This window comes from Podarcis erhardii (genome assembly GCF_964252035.2).
Source record: "Podarcis erhardii genome assembly, chromosome: 3".
In the NCBI taxonomy this organism is placed as follows: Eukaryota; Metazoa; Chordata; class Lepidosauria; order Squamata; family Lacertidae; genus Podarcis; species Podarcis erhardii.
Genome location: NC_138507.1, coordinates 26,822,293 through 26,845,968, shown reverse-complemented (window position 1 = coordinate 26,845,968; position 23,676 = coordinate 26,822,293). Strand labels below are relative to the sequence as shown.

The following is a 23,676-nucleotide window of genomic DNA, read 5'->3' as shown; positions in this document are numbered from 1 at the left end:
AAAGTTCTTCCAGATGTTTAGTCGGAATCTCCTTTCTAGTAACTTGAATCCATTGATTCGGGTCCTAGCCTCCAGAGCAGGAGAAAACTAGCTTGCTCCATTTTCCACGTGACAACCCTTTAGATCAGCCTTTCTCAACCTGTGGGTCCCCAGATGTTGTTGGACTACAACTCCCATCACCCCTAGCTAGCAAGACCATAGCTCAGGGATGATGGGAGTTGTAGTCCAACAACACCTGGGGACCCACAGGTTGAGAACCGCTGCTTTAGATATTTCAAGATGGCTATCATATATTTTCCAGGTTAAACATACCCAATTCCCTCAACTGTTCCTCATAAGGCTTAGTTTCCATACCCTTTATCATCTTGGTTGCCTTCATCTGCACACCTTCCAGCTTGTCAATATCCTTCTTCAATTGTGGTGGCCAGAATTGGACAAAGTACTCTAGGTGTGGTCTGACCAAGGCAAAATAGAGTGGTATCGGGACACTATATTTCGGTTGATGCAGCCTAGAATAGCATTAACCTTCTCTCCGCCCTGCCCCCCCCCCCCCGCTGCACCACACTGTTGATTCATGTTAAGCTTGTGGTCTACTAAGACCCCTAGATAGATCCTTTTCACACATACTATTAGCAAGCCAGGTGTCCCACATCTTATATTTGTGTATCTGGTTCTTCATTTTGTTAGTTTGGGCCCAGTTCTGCAATCTGTTATGGTCATATTGTATCCCAATTTCTGCCTTCTGTGGCATTTGCTGCCCCTCCCAGTTTGGTGTCATCTACAAATTTGATGAGCATCTGCTTAATACCTTTAGGCCCAAGACAAAATGTGGCACCCCACTTTTTCACTTTTTTCTAGAATGATGAGGAACCATTAGTGAGTGCATGTCTGATTACCCTTAGCATTCCCTTGCCTGTGTATAATAATAATAATAAATAATAATAAATTTTATTTATACCCCGCCCTCCCCAGCCAAGGCTGGGCTCAGGGTGGCTAACAAGCAATAATAAAAACAAGTTGAATGAATACAACTTAAAAACAAGATTAAAATATAACATTGAAACATTAAAATGCAGCCTCATCACAGGAGGAGAAAGGAAAAAAGAAAGAGGGGGAGAGAATCAAATTGACTCCAATGAAACCCAAGAGAAGATGATCACTTCCTCCCAAGGTTCCCAATACTTTCACTTCGTTGATCTATTCCTCTCTGTTATTGAGGAACAAGTCCAAGAGAAAAAAACCTCCTTGCTGCATCTTCCACTTTCTGTTTCCAATATCTCCCAATTGTTGATAGTGATTGACTATGAAGACAAATCACATGTAGTTAAGGGCTTTGCTCAGGTAACTGAATACAAATATGAGTTAAAAGTATCTCCAACACAATGGGGTAAGGCTTACTTTATCTTCTCCGCATGGCATAGTAAAGCCATCATAGGATGAAAATGATGTGATAGTCTGTTTTGGGTTCCACTACCTGGTGATGCATTCATGTTATTTTAGGAGGGGTGGGCCTCCCATTGCTGTTGGACCCCAACTCCCATCATCTTCAGTCAGCATAAACATTGGTGAGGGGTGAGGGGCAGTCTAATCCAGCCACATCTGGAGGGTAGTAGGTGCCATACATTGCTAACGTGGTGCATTGCTTTTTACTTTATTCCAATGACCACCTGTAAGTTGCTTTAAGAGTGCTTGCTATAAAGTGGGACAAATAGCTTTTTAAGTGAGATATTTGATCTATTAAATGGTTTATGATTATGATTACACCAACAGGGTGCACAGCGCAGCATCAAACAACTGCAAAAAGACAGGGCCACTCGATAACGTCTTCTGCAGATTATAGTTAAGTGGAAGGTTATAAATGCACCCCCAGGGACTTGCATGTGTGTGCCTGCTTTGGATTGCTTAACGTGACGTTGTTGAATTTTTGTGCTTGCAGTGTTGCATGGGAGCCGATGGGAGATGGCAAAAGATTAATTTCTCTGGCTGATAATCACTTGCTTCTGTGGGATTTGCAAGAAAGCTCAAGCAAGGCGGTGGTAAGGAGTGTCACAAATTACAACAAGGCCTCATTTTGTTTGTGGTGGCATTGCTTTTCTGTACGTTTGTTTGATTGATAAGCAAGTTGCTAACATATTTAAACTGTATTCCAAGCAGCAGTGTGTGTGTGTTGCTTCAAAGGAAAGTAAGTGTTTTAATACCTGGTGAAAATCTTTCGACAGCCATGAAACAATCTTCAGAAACCGCACATAATTCACACCCATAGAAGAACAGTCATGATTCTTCCTGTGTGAAGCTTTTGTTCATCCTTTTTGGCCCATGTCTCCCCTCTCCCTCCCCATGTTGGTCAACCAGCCGGTTCCTTTTTGGCTGTTGCCATCCGTGTTCCCTCGAATTGACCAATATTCTACTCACTGTCTCCCTCGCCAACAGTTGGCCAACTCTTTCTAGAGCAAAGTCTGTTTGCATGCTGTGATCAACATTCTTGTCTGATTGAAGTGTCAGGTTTTTACAGACATGCTTAGCATTTCCTCCTTCTCCTCTTGCTCCCCCTGGGCTGCTCTGCCTCGCCTTGCTTTAAGGTTCTTTGAATGTTAATTAGGCTTTTCACTGTCCTAGGCAGTCTCTTTCGTTCATAATCTCAAAGTTACCATATTTCTCCTTAATTCCAATCTGTATCAAATATAAGCATTTCCTTTGGGAAGTTCTCCAGTCTGTCACAAGTCATACCACTTAATAGAAAGGGAATTTTTCTACTCAGCGCCGAGTTCTTGGGCTCTCTCATTTACTTCGCTGGAATTTAGCTACAGAAATTCATCACTGTCGCATGCCTTTCATTAGATGAGCTATTCCTCCAAATAAACATTGTCTACATTAACTCTTTCCTTGACTATGTTTGCATGTGTCTAGGCCAGTTGAGCTGTGGGCATTATACCATTTTTTTAAATAAAAAAAAAGCATTGCTCCAAAGTAACCCAGGTTCTGTGCTGTGGACAGCAGACTTGTGACATTAAATAATTATGCAAATTAAGGCGATTTGCATGCATCTGGTTGTTCTGCATACTTCCTGCTCAACTAATCATGAAGATGGGTGAAGATCTCTGTAGGGATACCTTCTAGTCATTGGACATTCTACCCAAACCACTACCACCCTGCTCCAGTTTATGAGTCACCTCAGGTATTTCCGGCATGTTCTTTTCCAAAATTAGCTTCACAAACAAACAGTAGAAACTTTTCTCCTACTATTGCTCCCTACAGGTGTTCTGAAACTACATATAAAGGGGGAGGGGACAAATAGATTTTTAAGTAAGATATTTGATCTATTAAATGGCTTATGATTATGATTACACCAATAGGGTGCACAGTGCAGCACCAAACAACTGGGATTTAAAGAGGAAGGAACTCTGATGGGATGAGGAAGGAGGCCATTTGATGTGATGCCAGGGGCTGCATAAAATGAGGTTGGAGGCAACAGGCCTTAACAGTATTGTTAAGGAACACAGGTGTTTCAAGTACCTGTTTGTGTTCTAGGAAATGGAGCACAGTAACCAGCTCGATACATTTTCCTTCATTTGTGCTTAGGGGCTATTCCATATTCATGGACCTGTTCAGAAGAGGTGGTGGTCCCTGAGACACAGTAGGAAAGGGGAGATTGGGAGCAGAGCCTAGAATTGTGTCTCTGCTTGCACTGGAGAGAGAAGATCGAGTGGATTGCAAAGCACTGTTTATTTGAATGTGGGATTTCCCTGAGCTATAAGATGGGTTTTTAAAAATGGTGTACGTGTTGCTGTAACCTTCTGTGTATGTAGGCTTATCCTAGCAATATCTGAAAAGGCCCGGCATTGAGAGAGGTAGCACAGGTGATCTTCTGCCCAAACTCATCCATTTATCTGTAAGGGTTCCTCTCTCTGTTCTTCTTTTTAAAAGGTGATAATGAATTACTTTGTAAAAAACACTTTGAGGTTTTCTTTTACAATCAAGCAGGGCAGAAATGTTATGGAATCAATCAATCAATCAATCAATTTTTTATCTTATCCATCAATAATTGACAAATGTCGTTGTCTGTGCTAGGTAGAACCAAGTGTAATTCACCAACAAGTCAGTGAGGCATGTTGTGAAATGAATATTATCGTCCGACACATGAATAATTCCCTGTTTTAAGTTTCAAGCTGTTCTGCTTGTTGCCTCTGAAGTGAGATGCTCTGTACAGCTAGAGAGGCATTTCACACGAGAGTCACTCACTTGAGTTGTTTCTAACTCGCAGCTGTCAAATTCCGTCGCCTTGGAAGGAAAGGGACAGCTGAAGTTTACCTCCGGACGATGGAGTCCCCACCATAATTGCACTCAGGTTGCGACAGCAAACGACACTGCCATTCGAGGATGGGATATACGCACCATGACGTAAGGAGTGTGGTTTCTTCTTTCTGTCTATATCTGTATCTGTATAAAAGCTGTGTCTTTCTGGAAAGTTACGCTTCTAGCAGTGATTTTTTTATTTTTTTAAAGCAGGCTTCAAAAGTAGTCATTTCACTAGTTTACATGTCTAGTTTAGACATCTGCCACGGATTCAATAAGCTATAAAGGGAAAGGGAAAGGGACCCCTGACCATTAGATCCAGTCGTGACCGACTCTGCGGTTGCGGCGCTCATCTCGCTTTATTGGCCGGCGTACAGCTTCCGGGTCATGTGGCCAGCATGACTAAGCCACTTCTGGCGAACCAGAGCAGCGCACAGAAACGCCGTTTACCTTCCCACTGAAGCGCTACCTATTTATCTACTTGCACTTTGACGTGCTTGCAAACTGCTAGGTTGGCAGGAGCAGGGACCGAGCAACGGGAGCTCACCCCGTCGCGGGGATTCGAACCGCTGACCTTCAATAAGCTATAGCAGCAGCCTAAAGGATCCCTTTCCTTCACATCCAGTATGTACGGTATGTGAAAATCCTGCTGTTATTAAGCTACTGATAAAAAAACCCACCCCATTCATTTAAAATAGAGCTAGGTGTGGATGTTTTTAGAGCCGAGGTGGGGAAACATTGGCTTTCCAGATGTTGTTGCTCTCCAGCTCCCATCAGTCTTTGCCAGCATGGCCAATGGTCATGAATGATCGTGATGGAGGGCAACAGCTTCCCCATTCCTATTTTAGAATGTGCCAATGCCATTGAACTCAGCAGTTCAGTCCAGAGCAGAGTGACTTAAGTTTCCATTCTGGACTGTTACTTTAAAGCTGGCTGACTCTGGTATACTAATGACTCTTTCTTTCAAATTTTAGAGGTTTTTTTAGGGGGCGGGCTGGAGGGGGAGATTAGCTAGGTCTGGAGTTTGCTCTGCTTTGTTTGAGGAGGGGTGAATTTTAGGTTTCCATTTGATTTTGACAGTGTCTTTAGAGATAATGCAACAGAGGTTTCCAATCTATTGACAGTCAGTTGCCTGGCACAACGGTGTTTAGTATTGGGGCCGCAACGTATCAAAATTTTTGAATGCCAACAAACCTAAAGCTTCAATATAAGAAATATAGGACTCCTTTCCTGCTCTAGTTGTAATTTTGATAAGCAAAGGAGTGATGTTGTGCACATCTGTTGCCATGACAACAGAAGTCTGTGCAAGCTTTTTTAAGATACAGCTTATCCCCTTAGCACACAGTAATTTATCACTAGCCTCGGAAGACGGATGTCTTGTAATAACTTCTGCTGCCTTAAAGGGGGAGATGACTTTAAATTTGGTTTTATGTCTCCCGTGTGCTCATGGGTGCAGCACTATATTTCCATTGTTTCCAATTACATTCCTTTATACCCCAAAACTGATTAATTTGATTAGGAAAAGTTAAAAATATGTATTTAAATGCTTATAGTAATTCTCTCACTTTCCTTTTCCGTTTTCTGCAAGAATATGGGTTAAAACCTGACTTTGGGCTTCTACACTAGATCAGTATAAATTGCAACTGGACTCATGGCATGGCACCAGAAAAGTTCACAAATGTGTGTGCTCAAAGCTGATCATAGTGAGCTGAAGAGAAGCATTGTCTTTCTTAGCTTAATTTTACCTAAAAGGCTTTGCTGGACTAGAAAAGAAGCTGAAAGCTGGGGACATAAGGCTGTGTTTGGAGCACCCTAAACCAAAGTCGAAGCTAGATGGGGTGTGTACATTTTTGGTGGTGGGGGACACATTACTAGCAGCTGAGCAGAAGGCACTGCTCCATTGTTGCGCCTACTCTTGCTTTTGACTCCATCTACCACTGTCATGGAACCTCAGAAGGTTGTCCATGTGCGAATGTGACCTTTGGGTTCAAAGTGATTTCCTGACCCTCCAGAAAATCATGGTTCCCACCTCCCTCTTGTCTCGTCTGCTACACCAAGGCCCTTTTAGCTTCTGGACTCCTGTAGCTACATAGTGGTGAGAGATTATAGCAGGGCTCTTCAGCCTTTTTTGATCTGGGAGCCCATTCGGAAATCTGAGATACTCTCATGGGCGCCACAAAATGCCCTTATCCCTTTTCCCATATTATACACCTGGTCATATGCTGAGATTTCCACAGCCTGCTGGGATTCATCTTGCAACGTATGGGGGGAGGGCCTTATCTGTTGTGGCACCCAGTTTGTGGAATTCTCTTCCCTCCAAAATGAGGCAAGCCCTGACATGACCATTTTATTCACCCAGGAATTTGCTGTTTATTCATGCTGAGCTTTTAGTAGAATCACTGTTTCTACGGTGATTTTTATGTTTCGTTGCATTTTAATAAAACAAATTCCTTCCAGTAGCACCTTAAAGACCAACTAAGTCAGTTCTTGGTATGAGCTTTCGTGTGCATGCACACTTCTTCAGATACACTGAAACAGAAGTTTCCAGACCCTTCTATATAGTGAGAAGGTGGGGAGGGGTATTACTCAGAAGGGTGGTGGGAATGGGTGATTGGCAGATAGCTGTGATGAGCCTGTTGACGACTCTTAACGACTGCAATAGGTCTTACAGGAAAAAGCAAGGGGTGAAAAGGTGAAAAATGGCTTTGTCATGTATAATGAGATAAGAATCCAAGGTCTTTGTTCAGACCAGGTTTCTCCATGGTTTTAAGTTTGGTGATAAGTTGTAATTCAGCAGCTTCTCTTTCCAGTCTATTTCTGAAATTCCTTTGTAGTAAAACAGCTACTTTGAGATCTTGTATAGAATGTCCTGGGAGATTGAAGTGTTCTCCTACTGGTTTCTCTGTAACTGCATTTTAATATGCATTGTTGTGAACTGCCCTGGTATTACCCAATGAAGGGGAATATAAATGTATAAATATGCAAATACACAAACAGATGAATGAATTTCAGAGAAGAAAATGTGGTGGCACTGTTTTAAGCAGATGGTCCCATGACCAGACAATAGTAGGCAATGTGGCCTACAATATACATTTCTTCACGTTCGTTTGGAATATATTGCCTGCAAAACTTAAGACAGGCGCACAGTAGTTGTTTCTTTCTGGCTACATGCTCTTTGATGGCACATATTCCAAGAGCTGGAAGTTGAGGGGAAAAGACATAACCAAGCTGATGGTAAAGTACTTATTGAACAATATGTTTATTTAGAGTCCGTGCCTGTAAGAGGTAGCTGCATGCAGTCCCTGTTCTGCCTTAAATTCTCTGTGGTACACCTCTGCCTTTTATCTTATGTGAGTGATGATTTGTGAGCTCACTAGAGCACCCCAAATTTTCTTATGTGGAAGGTGGGCTTTGGCACTGGTATGAATCTCAGCGATGCTGCTGATGTGTTAGAGGACAAGATGGTGGCTTGATTCTAATGACAAGGCAGATGTTTCCCAGCACCAGCTGCCTGTGTGGTGTTGGAGGTGATGCTGGTGGTGTGTGTGTGTGTGTGTGTGTGAGAGAGAGAGAGAGAGAGAGAGAGAGGGAGAATGAGAATGAGAATGAGAATGAGTGACTGAAGCACCACTGTAACTATCTGTACATGTGCTGTGATGCCCTAAATCCGGTCTACTTGCCCCAGAATAACCTGGCTATTCGCAGACATACTGTTCTAACCCCAGAAGTAATTTCAAAGGAGCAGAGCTGATATGCCAGCACTTGGCACCAAAGCAAACGCAGCAAGTTGTTGTTGTCCTAAATTGAAGCAAATTAATTTGCAGTGCAAACATGCCCCTTGTTTTCTATTAGCGCTGTGGCTGGGCTTCGCTATTTGCCTTTTCTTGATGTGCCTCTTTTTTCTTTCCACCCCTTTCCTCCTGCAGTCAAATATATTGTATAGAAAATGCTCATGGACAGCTGGTGAGGGACCTAGATTTTAATCCCAACAAACAGTACTATCTGGCTAGCTGCGGAGATGACTGCAAGGTGAAATTCTGGGACACCAGAAACGTCAGTGAGCCAGTGAAGACACTGGAAGAGCATTCCCACTGGTAAAGTGAATTTATTTGGGTGAAGGATTTATCAAATTGAATCTGCTAATTGTTCTTTACTGAAAACCATGCAAACAAGTTCAGCTGGTGCTGCAGATAATTTTTTTCTTTCTTTCCTCTAAGCAGAATACAAATATTTTTAATATTTTAAAAGCTAGCAAATGTTGATTTGTTTTCTAGGAAGGTATTGTCCGTACTGTAAAATAGTTTTAATGTGTTTCTACAGCAGAGATTAATGATTCCCTTTTGTTGAAGATTAATGTAGAAAGATTTCTATATAGCCAAGAGACAGAGTGTTGTTCAGATTTCATAGATTTTAGGGTGGCAGCATCTGCGGCAAAATAATTCTGGGCCCTGAAGCGACTTCAGCACTGGCATCGAAGAGGCAACTTTGTGGAAACATCTTTATTTACTGAGGAGATTATTAAGCCATTAGAACAACAGAAAATCTGGAGACATTTGGTATTAACATGATATTCGAGAGCTCAGTTAATAGCGTTAATCCTCCCTTTGTCTTATGGACTATTTTAACCATACCCAGCACAGATTTGGGGTAACTTTGGGCTCAATTTATCACATTAATAAATAATCCATGTTTTGCTTATGGGGGAATGCTTTGTCTTCGGAATATCTGCATGCTGTGTTTAAACAATAAGCAAAAACTTCCATTGCAGGATTTGGGCTTTTGGGTCTCCCCCTCCTTATAACTTGTTGGTCGGTTCTGTAAAGAACTGGCCTTGCAAAATGAAATAAAAAGTTTTTAAAAGTAGGAGCAAAAGATAAGGCTTTTGTTAATCCCCCTCCTAGGCTTCATCCAGGTATTGACGTGAATTGCTTTTGCTAATTGCCTCCAGGGCAACTGCAGTGCATTAATGCCCAGTTGCCCAGTCCCAGACAGAAATAACATTGTAGAGCTATTGCTGTGCTTACCCAATACGTCAGGAAAGGCAGCAATGCTATCCGGCCCAGGAAAAAGAACAGTGTATGTTTGTTTCTCTAGGCTGGTAGGAGCAGCAAGTTACATTGGAATGAAATGTGCAGCCCTTCCATGAACAAAAGGAGTTACTCTATTTTGGGAAAGGGTTTGATCCAATAGGGTCTTCCATTCACCGTATGGGGAGGAAGGGAGGTAGGAGAGAGACTTGCTGATATCCACTCCCCTTGTTGCCAGCAGGAGCATTCCAGATCTCTCACAGATCTCTGGATCCAGTCCAGTGGTTTTGGGACAAGCAACTGGGCTGACATTGTACTACAAGCTGGAGTTGCACTTCTCGGATTAGCACAGCCAGTGTATTCAGCTTATTGATGCTCAAGTACAGAGATAGGAAACCTGTGGCCCTCAGTTATTGCTGGACTCCAACTCCCATCACCTCTAAACTTTGGCCATGCTCGCTGGGGCTGATGGAATTTGGAGTCTGGGGGATTGCCACTATCCCATCCTTGCAACCTGCACCTCTGATTCTCAACACGGTCCCTAAGCACTTTATTAGAGAGGCAATATCAGTGGCATTTTATTGTTGCTGTTCAAAACTCACTATATGTCTTTCATCCCATGACTGAAACATCCCATATGTGTTTTTCGGTTGCATTGGACAATAGCCAATATTTTTACACTGTGAGCAAAATTCTCCTTTCAAACACTGAAGTTCCTTCTATTCGTAGAGTAGAAAAGTTGGTATACTGTCCACATCCTTCAATATCTAGACTTGTTCGATAGCAGGTAATAGATTTCAGCAATCCATCGATGGAAACTGACTTGTCATTTTGAAAGCTGTACAACATGCTTATATCTGCGTCCTTTAGGTAGTAGCTCAACTGGTTGATTCTGTGGTGGGGTTGATGTTTTCAGGGTCTGGAACGTCCGCTACAATCATTCCCATGACCAATTAGTGCTGACAGGCAGCAGTGACAGCAGAGTCATCCTTTCCAACATGGTATCCATTTCTTCTGAACCTTTTGGGCACCTGGTTGATGATGATGAACTTAGCGACCAGGAAGACCACCAGGAGGACAAGTAAGAAAATACTTTGCTCTTAATTAACAGACATAACATTTTGTGTGAGGTCTAGCGGTCATTTAGGTTGATGAAATGTTCTTTACTGATTGTAGGGTTTTTGTGTACACACCTAAACGGTAAGTAGCTCAACCTCTGAATTCATTAGCTTTCGTACGGTTGTGGACTGGCACTTTTCTTGAGGTTTATTCCTCCCCCCCCCCACACTTTCTGAAGTCATATGGTAGCACTGGCTTGGATCTAAAGCCCATGGAAGTCAAAAGGAGGCCAATGGCTTCCATGGGCCTGCATATTACACAGGAGGGGGAAAGGTTTTTCATTTTCCATGGAATTGTTTCTTTGTGATGTGGGTTGGATAGGCATTTCAGGAGAAGCGCAAATTATATTTCTGCGCCAGCTGAAATACTGGTGGCCTCTTGAAAAACTGGCACCAACATTAAAACCACACAAAAATATTTCAGTGAGCTTCTGATGCTTCCTTTTGCACTGCTCTGAGGACTCCTGGGATTTTCGGGTAGCATGGGTGTGCATGTTTAGAACTGGAGAAGGGCACCAGCAGAAGCTTTCACTTCATGACTATTTACCATTTTAAGTCACTAATGCATCCTGAGTGTGTGTGTGTGTGTGTGTGTGTGTGTAATCAACTTATGGAGAGTGTCACTTCCGGACTGTATTATTAGCAACTACACAATATTAGCAAAACACAATGTTTGTTTGGAGAAGCTTCATTCTAAGCTATTTAATAGTTTCCTCCCAGTTCTATAAAGTCGATAGACGTCTTAATCTCTTCAAAAGAATATGTGCAGATGTAAAATGCGTAGGGGGACAGCTGTGTAACCCCCCCCCCAGTTTCCAGTGGTGCACCCACTCCATCCCAACCTTTTTATCTGAGCAAGAAAGCCTGAAGAGGATTTCCAACTGCATTTGGATGATAATACAGCCTTCCTCATCATGTGTGGCTTCTAAGCATGTTTGGCTACACACATGCCAACCCTCCCTTCAGACCTTTCCCCTTAGCATGGAAAGGTTGGGGGCAGAGTGGATGGGGATGTTGGGAGTGGAGGTTAAAAAGAAAGAAAGAGTAAAGGACCCCTGGATGGTTAAGTCCAGTCAAAGGCGACTATGGGGTATGGCACTCATCTCGCTTTTCAGGCCGAGGGAGCCGGCATTTGTCTACAGACAGCTTTCCAAGTCATGTGGCCAGCATGACTAAACTGCTTCTGGCGCAACGGGTCACCGTTGACGAGTGCCAGAGTGCACAGAAACGCTGTTTACCTTCTCGCCACAGCGGTGCCTATTTATCTACTCGCACTGGTGTGCTTTTGAACTGCTAGGATGGAAGAAGCTGGGAGCTCACCCTGTTGTGTGGATTCGAACCACCAACCTTCTGATCAGCAAGCCCAAGAGGGTCAGTGGTGTAGACCACAGTGCCACCCATGTGGGGGTAGAGCATGCACTTTGTGCCCACACACGTTATTTTGAATGCATGAAGGAGGCTTGTGTATCTCCCAGGTTGTTGCTTACATGAACATTTTTTTAACAAATAGGTCTCTTCCCCCCACCCCAGGTCTCTTGCCATTTTTAAACACCTCACTTCTCTCCTGTTCACCCATGGATATGGTAAACAATTGTTCTCGTCTCATTTCTCATAGGCTTTTAAATAATGGGAATCTACTGCTGCATCCACCACCTCCTTCTTGCTCACTATCCTAAACCTGCTCAGTTTCTTTAGACTTTGTTCATGTCATTTACCTTCCACAGACCCGTTGTCATCCTTGTGTTTCCCTGTGAATCCTTTCCAAATTGTTAACCACCTTCTTGAACTGCCGCTCTCCTCCAAACTGCGGTACTTCAGATGATGCTTAACTAGCGATAAGCAGAGCAATGTTATCAGCCTTGGGAAGCAACGCTTCTGTCATAGCTGCACAAATAGAATAGCATTGGCCTTTTGTGCTGCAGCATTGCATTTTTGACACGCTTGGTTCATTATCCACCCTTAAGCGCTAACTCTTTCTCAGAAGCGCAGCTTCCTAGGCAGTCATCTTTTCTTCTTGAACGTTTGGATCATCTTTGCTGCGGTGACATTTAACATCTTTTTATGTTGGCTGCCTCCTTGTAGCCATTCCAGCTCTCCAGCTGATGGAGCTAGTTCTTATCTTTTATCTTTTAGTCTGTTCTCCAGGAGCTTTTCAGCCCCTCCCAGATTTTAAGCCATTCATTGATGGAAGAGTTAGTTATTTGTGGCATTCATAGCCCACTGTTCCTCCAAATTTTGTTCAGCAACAGTAAAATATGTAATTCCGAAGACATAAAATAAGGCAATTCATGATGTATCAAATAAACATGTTTTGTTTATTTGGTCACCAGAGAAGAGGCGAGGTGGACCTCCGTTAGGAAGACACCCTGGAGTCTGGAGTAGCTGCTTTTTAAAAAATCCTCTCTTGATTGCCTGCCAATTGCACTCCAGGTATTGGCAAAACACAAGCAAAAAGCATACCACAATTATTTTTAAAACTCGGTGGGCTCGTATGTTTCAAATACTCCATCCCCAAGTTGTATTGGGCTTTTTTTTTTTTTTTTTTTAAAAATGCTTTTTATTGGTGTCTCATTTAATACAAACAAAAAAATACAGTAAAATTCAACCGTCATTTACCCACATTCTTCTGAGCATTGACTTCCTTCCCTCCCTTCAAGAGGTTTTCTTATGTCAGTTACTTTTCCACAGTTTCTTATTGTGTCCAATCCTATCTACATCGTAAGATTTATTTCAGTCCTGCCAGAGTCTTCAGATTTCTACAGTTATTATTTATGTACTCCATGAATTTATTCCAATCTTTTTGGAATTTTGCTTCCTCCTGATTTCGGATTCTACAGGTCAATTTTGCTAGTTCCGCATAATCAACCATCTTCGTCTGCCACTCCTTTATTGTTGGTAATTCTGGTACTTTCCATTTTGGGGCTAACAAAGTTCTGGCAGCAGTCATAGCATACATTTGATGTGCTTTTTCTTTGATCTGCTTTTTCTATTTCCTCTCCCATCAAGCCTAGCAAGAAAGCCGGTGTGGTGTAGTGGTTAAGAGTGGTAGATTTGTAATCTGGGGAACCGGGTTCGCGTCTCCGCTCCTCCACATGCAGCTGCTGGGTGACCTTGGGCTAGTCACACTTCTCTGAAGTCTCTCAGCCTCACTCACCTCACAGAGTGTTTGTTGTGGGGGAGGAAGGGAAAGGAGAATGTTAGCCGCTTTGAGACTCCTTCGGATAGTGATAAAGCGGGATATCAAATCCAAACTCTTCTCTTCTTCCGGCTTTTTCGGGAAAGTGTATTTAAATATCTTTTTCAATTCGTTATAAATCTGTTCCCAAAACTGTTTCATTTTCTCACATGTCCACCACATGTGATAAAAATCCCCATCTTTATCTGTGCATTTCCAACGTGTCTTACTACTCATCCTGTACATTCTCGCCAGTTTAACAGGTGTCAAATACCAGCGATACAACATTTTCATTATATTCTCTCTTAAGGTGGTACATGCTGTACATTTTATACTCTCATTCCACAGTTTTACCCAGGCATCATACTCAATGTTATACCCCAAAATCCATTATCCATGGGTTTTAAGTTGTGTTGGGCTTTGAACATCCTAACCAGCTCTTTGAATTGTGCCCAGAAGCAGACAGTCAGCCAGCGAAGGTTTTTAACATTGGAATCACAAGTTTCCTATCACCAGTATTGTCCACAGTCTGGCTGCAGCAATACGAACCAGTTGCAGTTTCCAGGCGGTCCCTAAAGGTAGCTCCGAGTGAAGTGTATTATGGCAGTCTAAATGACATACTGTATAAGTGGGACATGGGATGCCATGGCCAAATCTGGCATCTCCAGAACAGGCTAAGTTGTTGCACTAAGTTTAGCTCTGCAAATGCATTCCTGGACACAATCAAAACCTGGACATCCAGGTTCAGGGCCGAACCCTGGAAAACATAACTGGAAAACTGAACCAGACCGCTTTGCACTGTGACGTTTTGTTGCATTTAATGGAATAAAAGGTCTTCCCTGCAAGCCTTTTCAGAATAGGATTGACTTAAATATCAACATATAGTATATTGTAGTGCTGCAATCAAATTAGAATTAGGAGTAGGATGTGATTTGACATGTGTTTAATTTGAATATTCCGATGTTCATGCCTTTTATGGATCAGATTGAAAATCTTAACTTCTTCAGAAGCAGGAAAGAGATGATTCTTCAGGTTACTGCCTGAAGATTTTGTTTGGTGTAACTTTTTGGGGAGTTGCATGGGCCTTGTACGTGGCAATGAACCGCTTGTTAAATGATCCAGTTAAAATACTTGCTCTACAAATGCAAGAGACACAGCTGTTCAGTTCTCTGGTGTAGTCAAGCACCCAGTTTACATTAGCTTTCTAGGCAATCTAGCAATGCAGTTCAGCATATTCTCAATGTAGATAAGAGCATTTGTGGGTTTTGCTACATTTTATCCTCGTAACAACTCTGTGAAAGGAGATTAGACACAGAGAGAATGAAGTTGTGATTCCCATGGTTGAGAAGGCCAGCTCTCCCCCAAAAGTTCTTCATTATTTCTGTGATAAAGAATCCCCATATCAACATACTAGCAGTTCCTTTATTCACATAGTGTCCGATTCCATGCAGGAAACACACACACACTTCTATTCAGTATGCTGAAAACCTCAAGCTGGTTTAAAAAAAACCTGAAACAAGTTTCTAGACCTTAATACACTGTGAAATCCAGGACCCTGAAGTGTGGATGGTAGCAATACTGTAGTTCTTTCCCCCTTCCCAATATTACCAGAAGCAGAATGAAATAATTAATAATAATAATAATAATAATAATAATAATAATAATAATAATAATTTATTTATACCCTGTCCATCTGGCTGGGCTTCCCCAGCCACTCTGGGCAGCTTCTTACAAAATATTAAAATACAGTAATACAGTAATGCATCAAACATTAAAAGTTTCCCTAAACAGGGCTGCCTTCAGATGTCTTCTAAAAGTCTGGTAATTGTTGTTCTCTTTGACATCTGGTGGGAGGGCGTTCCACAGGGCAGGCGCCACTACCGAGAAGGCCCTCTGCCTGGTTCCCTGTAACTTGGCTCCTCGCAACGAGGGAACCACCAGAAGGCCCTCGGCACTGGACCTCAGTGTCCAGGTAGAACAATGGGTCTGGAGACACTCCTTCAGATATAGAGATATACAAATATACAGATTTGCTTAACTTGGATAACTTATGCAGGTTGCAGAATCCAGCTTTTATTAACATTTTTTTAATTTAAAAAAATAGCATAGTGTAGGCTTAGAGTTATAACAGGATCATATATAGTATAAACAGGAAAACATGATTAACATGACAGTAATGGCTAGTTAGGCAGTTTTCCAGCTGAAACTGCTGCCCACTACTGTGTTGCAATTGTGGGATGAAGTGGATTCCTGTCCTTAACAGAAACCAACAGGAGATGGCAGTTTAGGTAGGTGTCTCAGTCAGTGTTATGCAGTGTGTGGTTGCTGATTGGTTAGACACTTCAACTCACATTCAGGGCTAGCCAATCAGCAACAGTACACTTGCATGGACCAACTGAGACACCTCTTGTTTGTTTCTGGTAAGGACAGGAATTTCTCTCCCTCGATTGCTTGCAGACAACGTGTTTTGCCAACTGCTCCTCTGTTTAGGCATAGTTCTAAAACTTCACCTGGATCAAGAATTGCATATGAAATGCCGCTCTTATTTGTGTGCCGTATGAGACGAAGTTGCACTAAAGGAGTTTAACATTATTTAAATGTGAATTATGTCCCTGTTTATTGGTATGCTGTTGTTGTTTATTAATTCTCATTTGGTTTAGATCTGGATACTAGTGTTTAGCAAATTCTGCAATTCATTCCAAAATCCATATTAAGTCTTTAATAGGCCAAACAGTATGTCAGAAAACAATGTGCAAACTTCTGAGTTCTTCAGGACTCTTCATCGGGCTTGATGATAAACAGCAAGAGCAGGGAGCAAAAAGTTTTTTGTTTTTTTTAAAAGATATTTATTTTGATTTTATATAATAAAACAAGTATCACCATCAAGCAAAACAGAAAAAACATACAATAAAAAACAACGTAATCCAACAGAACTAAAAAACACAGTAAAAAACATAAGACAAAAAAGATAAGAAAAAACAGAAAATAAAGAAAATTAGTTTTTTGATTCTTGTCTTTATAACCCTCTTTCCTGACTTCCTCACATCTCCCTTTCCTGTGTTCCCCTTTACACAATCAAATTCAGCAGATCCTTACCCTCTTTCAAATCTTAATCAATATTATACATTTCAACCTATTATGTCTTCGATTTTCCCCTTCTTTTTAAATCCATTTTTACATGTTCTTTATAACTTAATCCCTTATATCATTTTGTTTAATTTTGACATAATATTACTCTGGCCTTTACACCCTTTTCTTTTAAAACATTTTTGCATATTTCTTTTTACCATGTCACTCATGCCATATTATCTTTATATCCAACATCATTTTAACATTCAAACATTTTACAATGTTTTTGTAGGTATTCTTTGAACTTCTTCCAGTCCTCTTCCACCGACTCTTCTCCCAGGTCTCGGATTCTGCCAGTCATTTCTGCCAATTCCATATAGTCTATCACTTGCATCCGCCATTCTTCCAGGGTGGGCAAATCTTGTGTCTTCCAATACTTTGCGATGAGTATTCTTGCTGCGGTTGTTGCATACATAAAGAATGTTCTATCTTTCTTTGACACCAATTGGCCGACAATGCCCAGAAGGAAGGCCTCTGGTTTCTTTGGAAAAGTATATTTAAATACCTTCTTTAGTTCGTTATAGATCATTTCCCAAAAAGCCTTAACCTTTGGGCATGTCCACCAAAGGTGAAAGAATGTTCCCTGAGTTTCTTTACATTTCCAACATTTATTGTCAGGCAGGTGATAAATTTTTGCAAGCTTGACTGGGGTCATGTACCACCTATAAATCATTTTCATAACATTTTCTCTTAAGGCATTACATGCCGTAAACTTCATATCAGTGGTCCACAACTTTTCCCAGTCAGCAAACATAATGTTATGACCAATGTCCTGTGCCCATTTAATCATAGCTGATTTAACTGTTTCATCCTGTGTATTCCATTTTAGCAGCAAGTTGTACATTCTTGAAAGTATCTTAGTTTTAGGTTCTAACAATTCTGTTTCTAATTTCGATTTTTCCACCTGGAAGCCGATTTTTTTATCCAAGTTAAAGCCTCTCTAATTTGATGATAATGTAGCCAATCTCGCACTTTATCTTTTAGTTTCTCAAAACTCTGCAATCTCAATGTGTCTCGATCTTGTTCTAGTATATCCCAATATTTTGGCCACTTGGCCTCCATATTGAGTTTTTTCAAAGCCTTAGCCTCCATAGGTGATAGCCACCTTGGGGTCTTGTTTTCCAATAGGTCTTTATATCTTGTCCAGACACTAAACACAGCTTTCCTGACAATATGGTTTTTAAATGCTCTATTAGCTTTTACCTTGTCGTACCACAAATATGCATGCCACCCAAAAGCATTGTTGAACCCTTCCAAGTCCAAAATGTCCGTGTTCTCAAGAAGTAGCCAATCTTTCAACCAGCAGAATGCTGCTGATTCATAGTACAACTTCATGTCTGGCAGGGCAAACCCCCCTCTTTCTTTAGCATCAGTCAATATTTTAAATTTTATTCTGGGCTTTTTGCCCTGCCAGACAAATTTAGAAATATCTCTTTGCCACCTCTTGAAACAATCCATCTTGTCCACAATCTGTAAAGTTTGAAACAAAAACAACATTTTTGGCAATACATTCATCTTTATAGCAGCGATCTGACCCAACAAGGAAAGCTTCAATTTTGACCAAATTTCTATATCTTTCTTGACTTCTATCCAGCATTTCTCATAGTTATCTTTAAATAAATTCAAATTTTTAGCCGTCATGTTAATCCCTAGGTATTTCACTTTCTTAACCACAGTTAAGTCTGTCTCCTTCTGAAACCTTTCTTTTTCCATTATTGTCAAATTTTTCTCTAAAACCTTAGTTTTTTGTTTGTTCAATTTAAATCCTGCCACATGACCAAATTCTTGAATCAATTCTAACACCCTTTTCGTACTATATTCTGGCTCCTGTAATGTCAACACCAAGTCATCTGCAAAAGCCTTAAGTTTATATTGTTTAGCTCCGACCTTAATTCCTTGAATCAGCTGGTCCCTTCTAATCATGTTCAAAAGCACCTCCAGGACTGAAATAAATAACAATGGAGAGATAGGGCAGCCCTGTTGTGTTCCTTTTTCTAGGGAGCAAAAAGTTTTTTGATGGCGCAGCCATGCAGTCTGCATCTGGTCATAATCTGAAAACAGTCTTTGAAGCATTGCAGAACTCATGTTGCAAACACTTACAACTGCGGAGTAACTCCTATAAAATAAATATGATAAATATTTTAACTTGAGGAATATTTTAATATGCTATTTGTGTGCACTCATATAATATCCTTCAGGAAACTGTCAAATCATCCTTGCCTATTGAGAGAACAGTATAAATGTTGGTTTCCAAATATATTTTTTTCTACGATGACTTGCATGGCAGAATCAGAAAAACACAGTTTATCTCATTTCAAGGTGTGTGTATTTTTTCTTAAAGAAATTACCCTCCAGCAGTGAGCAAGCATTGTAATGTTTTATAAATCTCTCACATGGGCACATACAGTATAGAATACAGTGTACATTTATGGTCATTTATCTTTAAAAAAAAGTTGAAAAAGATATTGAAAGGCAACTGAAATTATCAAGGGCTCAGTACATCTGCTTATGAATAAAACCTGAATAGTTTGAAGTGTTGTTTTTTGATTAGTTTACAGAGGTAAACTGAGTTGACATATGATAGATGACCTTATTGAGGATTTTCATGGATGAAAAGGTGAGGTAAAATATGTATTCCAATATTTGACTACTGGCTTAATTGTTGTTGGGTTTTTGTTGTTGTTTTCTTTAAAGAAAGAAATAGACAAGGCCTTATCCTCCACTGAACATTAGCTGTGGGTTTGTATCTAATGGTCTTGCTTAGCAGCGAGTAAGACTTCTGTCAGCAGAAATGATAGGGAAGTAATTTTTGGCAATTTCCTCTTCCTCCCAGTAGCCCCTTGCAACCCTCCCACCATCTCTAGATAGCCCCTCATATATATAAAACTTTATCTACTGTTGGTATGAAATCTTGAGCCTACCTACCACCACCCACCATGGTTGCCTGTGGGCCAAGAGAGGGTGGGATCCAGATGCAATTTCTTGCTAGGCTGGTAGAGCTTCCTCGGTCATTCAAGTAGCATAGTACTGCCTAATAATAATAATAATAATTTATTATTTGTACCCCACCCATCTGGCTGGGTTTCCTCAGCCACTCTGGGTGGCTTCCAACAAAGAATAAAAATACATTAAAATGTCACACATTAAAAACTTCCCTGAACAGGGCTGCCTTCAGATGTCTTCTGAATGTCAGGTAGTTGTTTATCTCTTTGACATCTGATGGGAGGGCATTCCACGGGGCGGGCACCACTACCGAGAAGGCCCTCTGCCTGGTTCCCTGTAGCTTTGCTTCTTGCAATGAGGAAACCGCCAGAATGTCCTCGGCGCTGGACCTCAGCGTCCAGGCAGAACAATGGGGTTGGAGACGCTCCTTCAGGTATACTGGGCCGAGGCTGTTTAGGGTTTTAACCCCTTAAAGGTGTTATGCATTGTGGTGCCAGAAGGGGAAACTCTGATTGCCCTGTCCCAGTTTTGCGGTTTCTTAAATAAAGTTTTCGTCAGGCTTATTTGCATGCCATTATTGTTCCGGCAAGAGAAAAATCATAGGTTGCCACTCTGTTCCATCAGCAGCAAGGTTCTGAAGCTTAGGCAACATTTGGCAGAAAATAAGCCCTTTGTGTCTTCCTGAAGTGCAGTCTTGTGTGGTCTTCACTTGAAAAAAAGAAAGAAAGAAGGGGGCGGGGAGAGGCTTCTTCTCCATTCTGCCTGCTACCAGCATACTTTAATCCCCAGAGGGAGATTCAGCAAAAGACAGAACAATTTGAGAGGACTATAAATAGCCGAGTGGAGCAGATAATGCACAACCGTGATCTCTCTGCTAAGGCGGCATATCATTCTTTAGCATACATCTCTCCACCACTTAATTGTTTAATTGTTACACAAAACATTCGTGCATCCAATTGTGCATTGCCTCTGGCCTGAAGGAAGTGGGGGGCAAGCCAGCAGCTTCCTTTGTTGCCTGTTTATCGAACTCCAGGTTAACCCGAGCTCCTAGTTAACTGAAAGTCGGCCATGTCCCCTGATAGGGGCGTGTGCCATCCATTGCTCCCTTGCTTATTTGGAGACGTCTGAAATCTCTGGCATAATGGAGTCTGAGATAAGTGGGTGAGCACCGCGCGAGGCACATTGCCGTCTGGGGACGTGACCAACTTTTCACGTCAGCCAGGTGCGTCTGATGAAGAGCAGATCTGGAAATGGTGTGTGTGGGAGACTAAATAGACATAGCCTCCAGGAAAAGAAAAGAAAAAGTATATTTTTTAAAAAAGCATAACTGATTTTCTCTCACATGCATACTTAACATTCATGCTGCTCCTTGTTCTGTTGCATAGCTACTTGTTGTTTAGTCGTTTAGTTGTGTCCGACTCTTCGTGACCCCATGGACCAGAGCACGCCAGGCACTCCTGTCTTCCACTGCCTCCCACAGTTTGGTCAAACTCATGCTGGTAGCTTCGAGAACACTATCCAACCATCTCGTCCTCTGTCATCCCCTTCTCCTTCTGCCCTCCATCTTTCCCAACATCAGGGTCTTTTCCAGGGAGTCTTCTCTTCTCATGAGGTGGCCAAAGTATTGGAGCCTCAGCTTCAGGATCTGTCCTTCCAGTGAGCACTCAGGGCTGATTTCCTTCAGAATGGATAGGTTTGATCTTCTTGCAGTCCATGGGACTCTCAAGAGTCTCTCCAGCACCATAATTCAAAAGCATCAATTCTTTGGCGATCAGCCTTCTTTATGATCCAGCTCTCACTTCCATAGCTACTACATTGGGATTATTTTATTTGGTTCTTGATGCCAAGCATCAGAAACCACAGCGAAGCATCAGTGTTCTAGCTTTGCCAGTGTTCAGCAATAGGGATGTGATTTCAGTTTTAACCTTCCGTTTGCAACTTGGCTGTTGTGGCTGACTAAGCAGCCGTTCTAGCTCCTAACGCCTTCCAGCAGCACAAACAAGATGTTGAGTTATGTCAGGGACTGGCTGGCTGGATGAGGGAAAGTGGTGGGCACCCCCTGCCCTAGAGCCCCAGCCCCACCTTCCGGGATGACACAGAAGATGACTTAGACCCTGGATGATGGTGGTGGGACACTGGAGAGCAGTATGGGGAAGGGACAAGGTGGAAAGTGCTAGAAGCAGGAGGTATGAGCGATCAAGCAGGGGTCAGAAGAAGGAGGCCCTTCTAGGACAGGCTGAGAGTCACCGTGTGAGCGCAGACTCCGATACAGAGGAGTCAGGCTGCCCTTGCTTCCCAGCAGGAGGACAGTCCTAGTCCTGCTGTCTCTCCTCCCCCTCTGACACCCTGATCAAGTAAGAGTCCTGCATGTTCAGGGATTTGTTGTTTTTATTCTCAAGGTGAACTAGCTGCAAGTTTGCCTTGGGTTCTCTTTATCCCTCCTCTTTGTTGTAGAAACTGATTTAAATTTATGCATTCTGTGTTTTTATATTCTGATTTTATCCTGTGAACTGCCCTGAGACCTGCGTGTGTAGGGCGGTATATAAATTTATTAAATAATGATGTTGCTGAGCAATGGGCAACACAGGCTAAGAGCAGGAGCCCACTCCCTTGGCGCAAATCATATAATAAGCAGCACATTCCTTCTGTGCAATATGTAACTGGGTATTCTGTGCTAAAAATCCACATACGTACTCTGTCTTCCACATTTTTGCTTGAGAGGGCACTTCCATGACATCCCAAGTAAATGAAAAAACAGTATCCACTTCCTAATATATTTTGCACCGTTAGCTTCATGAGAATGTCTTAGTCTTGATGTTCCATCCCAATATCCTCTCCATCGTATTTTCTGCATCTCGTAATGAAAATACCTATACTCATTCCATAGCCTTAGTTTCAGGGTACCAACGTTATTTGCCAGTGTGGCAGCCAGTGAGCACCTCCAGTTTTTCTCTTGACTAATCGTGCAGGTCAGGTGAACTTCACATCACATGGTACTGACCTTGGTGACCACGACATCCATGTTTGAACATCTTCTGTGGAAGGAAGGAAGGAGCACTAAAATACCCTGTATTTTAGCTCTTTCAGAGCCGCAACCTGGGAAATTCTTAAAACAATGTTTTCCAGAAAGAGAGAGAAGTGGGTTGAGGAGAAGGAGAGAAAGAAAAGCTGGTTTGCTGTGATCTTCCTTAATGAATATGTTAGCCAGCTCTTAGCTCCTTACACACTGCCCAGGCTTGTGCCCTGGGGAAGTCAGGGCTGGTTCAGCTGCAGGTCAGCATGGAGACTCAGAGACGAGCAGTAAAGTTGATTTTTTATTCAAGGAAATAGAATACAAACAGAGAAACCTACGGGGCAAGTAAGTTGCCCCAGTAAATCACTTGCCAGAATTGACCATCTGTGCCTCTCACCTTCCCCTAAGTCTCCTCCCTGTCCAGCTGTTTTCCCTGCCGTCTTAAACTCCAACGGGGAGAGCCCCCCCGTGCAACCTCTGGACTCGTCGTTCTGCTACATGCAAAGGTCTCCAAGTCCTTGGAGACAAGGGGGAAGGGGAGCTGAATACAGTAGGACCAGCAGGCTCCTGTGATCTGTTGCAGCCTCAGCCCCCACTTCCTCAGCTGCCTGTCTTACATCTGCCGTGCTTTCTGCCTCTTCCTTTCTCACACACAAGCCTGTTGCTTGTTTGGCATCCAACCATTCTGTGTCCCCCCACCCCTCATCCTCTGTCCTGTCTTCAGTGTCCTACCACCACTTCCCTGGCTATGAGCCTTCTTCTTCTGAGGCATTTTTTGGGGGGTGTTCCAGCTGGAGCCTCCCACCACTCCTTATCGTCTAGCCCAGTGGTGGCCAAACGTGGCCCTACAGCTGTTTTGGGACTACAACTCCCATCATCCCTAGCTAACAGGACCAGTGGTCAGGGATGATGGGAATTGTAATCCCAAAACAGCTGGAGGGCCAAGTTTGGCCACCACTGGTGTAGCCAGACCCTTAT

At 42.3% G+C, this 23,676-nt stretch overlaps 2 protein-coding genes across 4 annotated transcripts in view; one reads left to right on the top strand and one right to left on the bottom strand.

The window, feature by feature from the left end:
* The window catches only part of TRAPPC12 (trafficking protein particle complex subunit 12), a 220,182-nt gene that overhangs the window by 96,396 nt on the left and 100,110 nt on the right, over positions 1–23,676 (bottom strand). The gene's annotated exons all lie outside the window — the stretch shown is intronic.
* The window catches only part of EIPR1 (EARP complex and GARP complex interacting protein 1), a 66,674-nt gene that overhangs the window by 42,306 nt on the left and 692 nt on the right, over positions 1–23,676 (top strand). Inside the window, exons 5-9 of one of the 3 annotated variants that reach the window (XR_014155164.1) lie at positions 1,937–2,036; positions 4,262–4,398; positions 8,220–8,387; positions 10,237–10,401; positions 19,294–19,359. Coding sequence is in view for 2 of the 3 variants with exons in the window: in XM_081857300.1 (XP_081713426.1) it covers positions 1,937–2,036; positions 4,262–4,398; positions 8,220–8,387; positions 10,237–10,401; positions 10,497–10,520 (594 nt within the window). In the remaining variant the exon portion in view is untranslated. Of the gene's footprint in view, positions 1–1,936; positions 2,037–4,261; positions 4,399–8,219; positions 8,388–10,236; positions 10,402–10,496; positions 10,521–19,293; positions 19,360–23,676 lie in introns of all 3 variants that reach the window. The other 2 variants (XM_081857300.1, XM_081857301.1) reach the window with 2 other exon arrangements.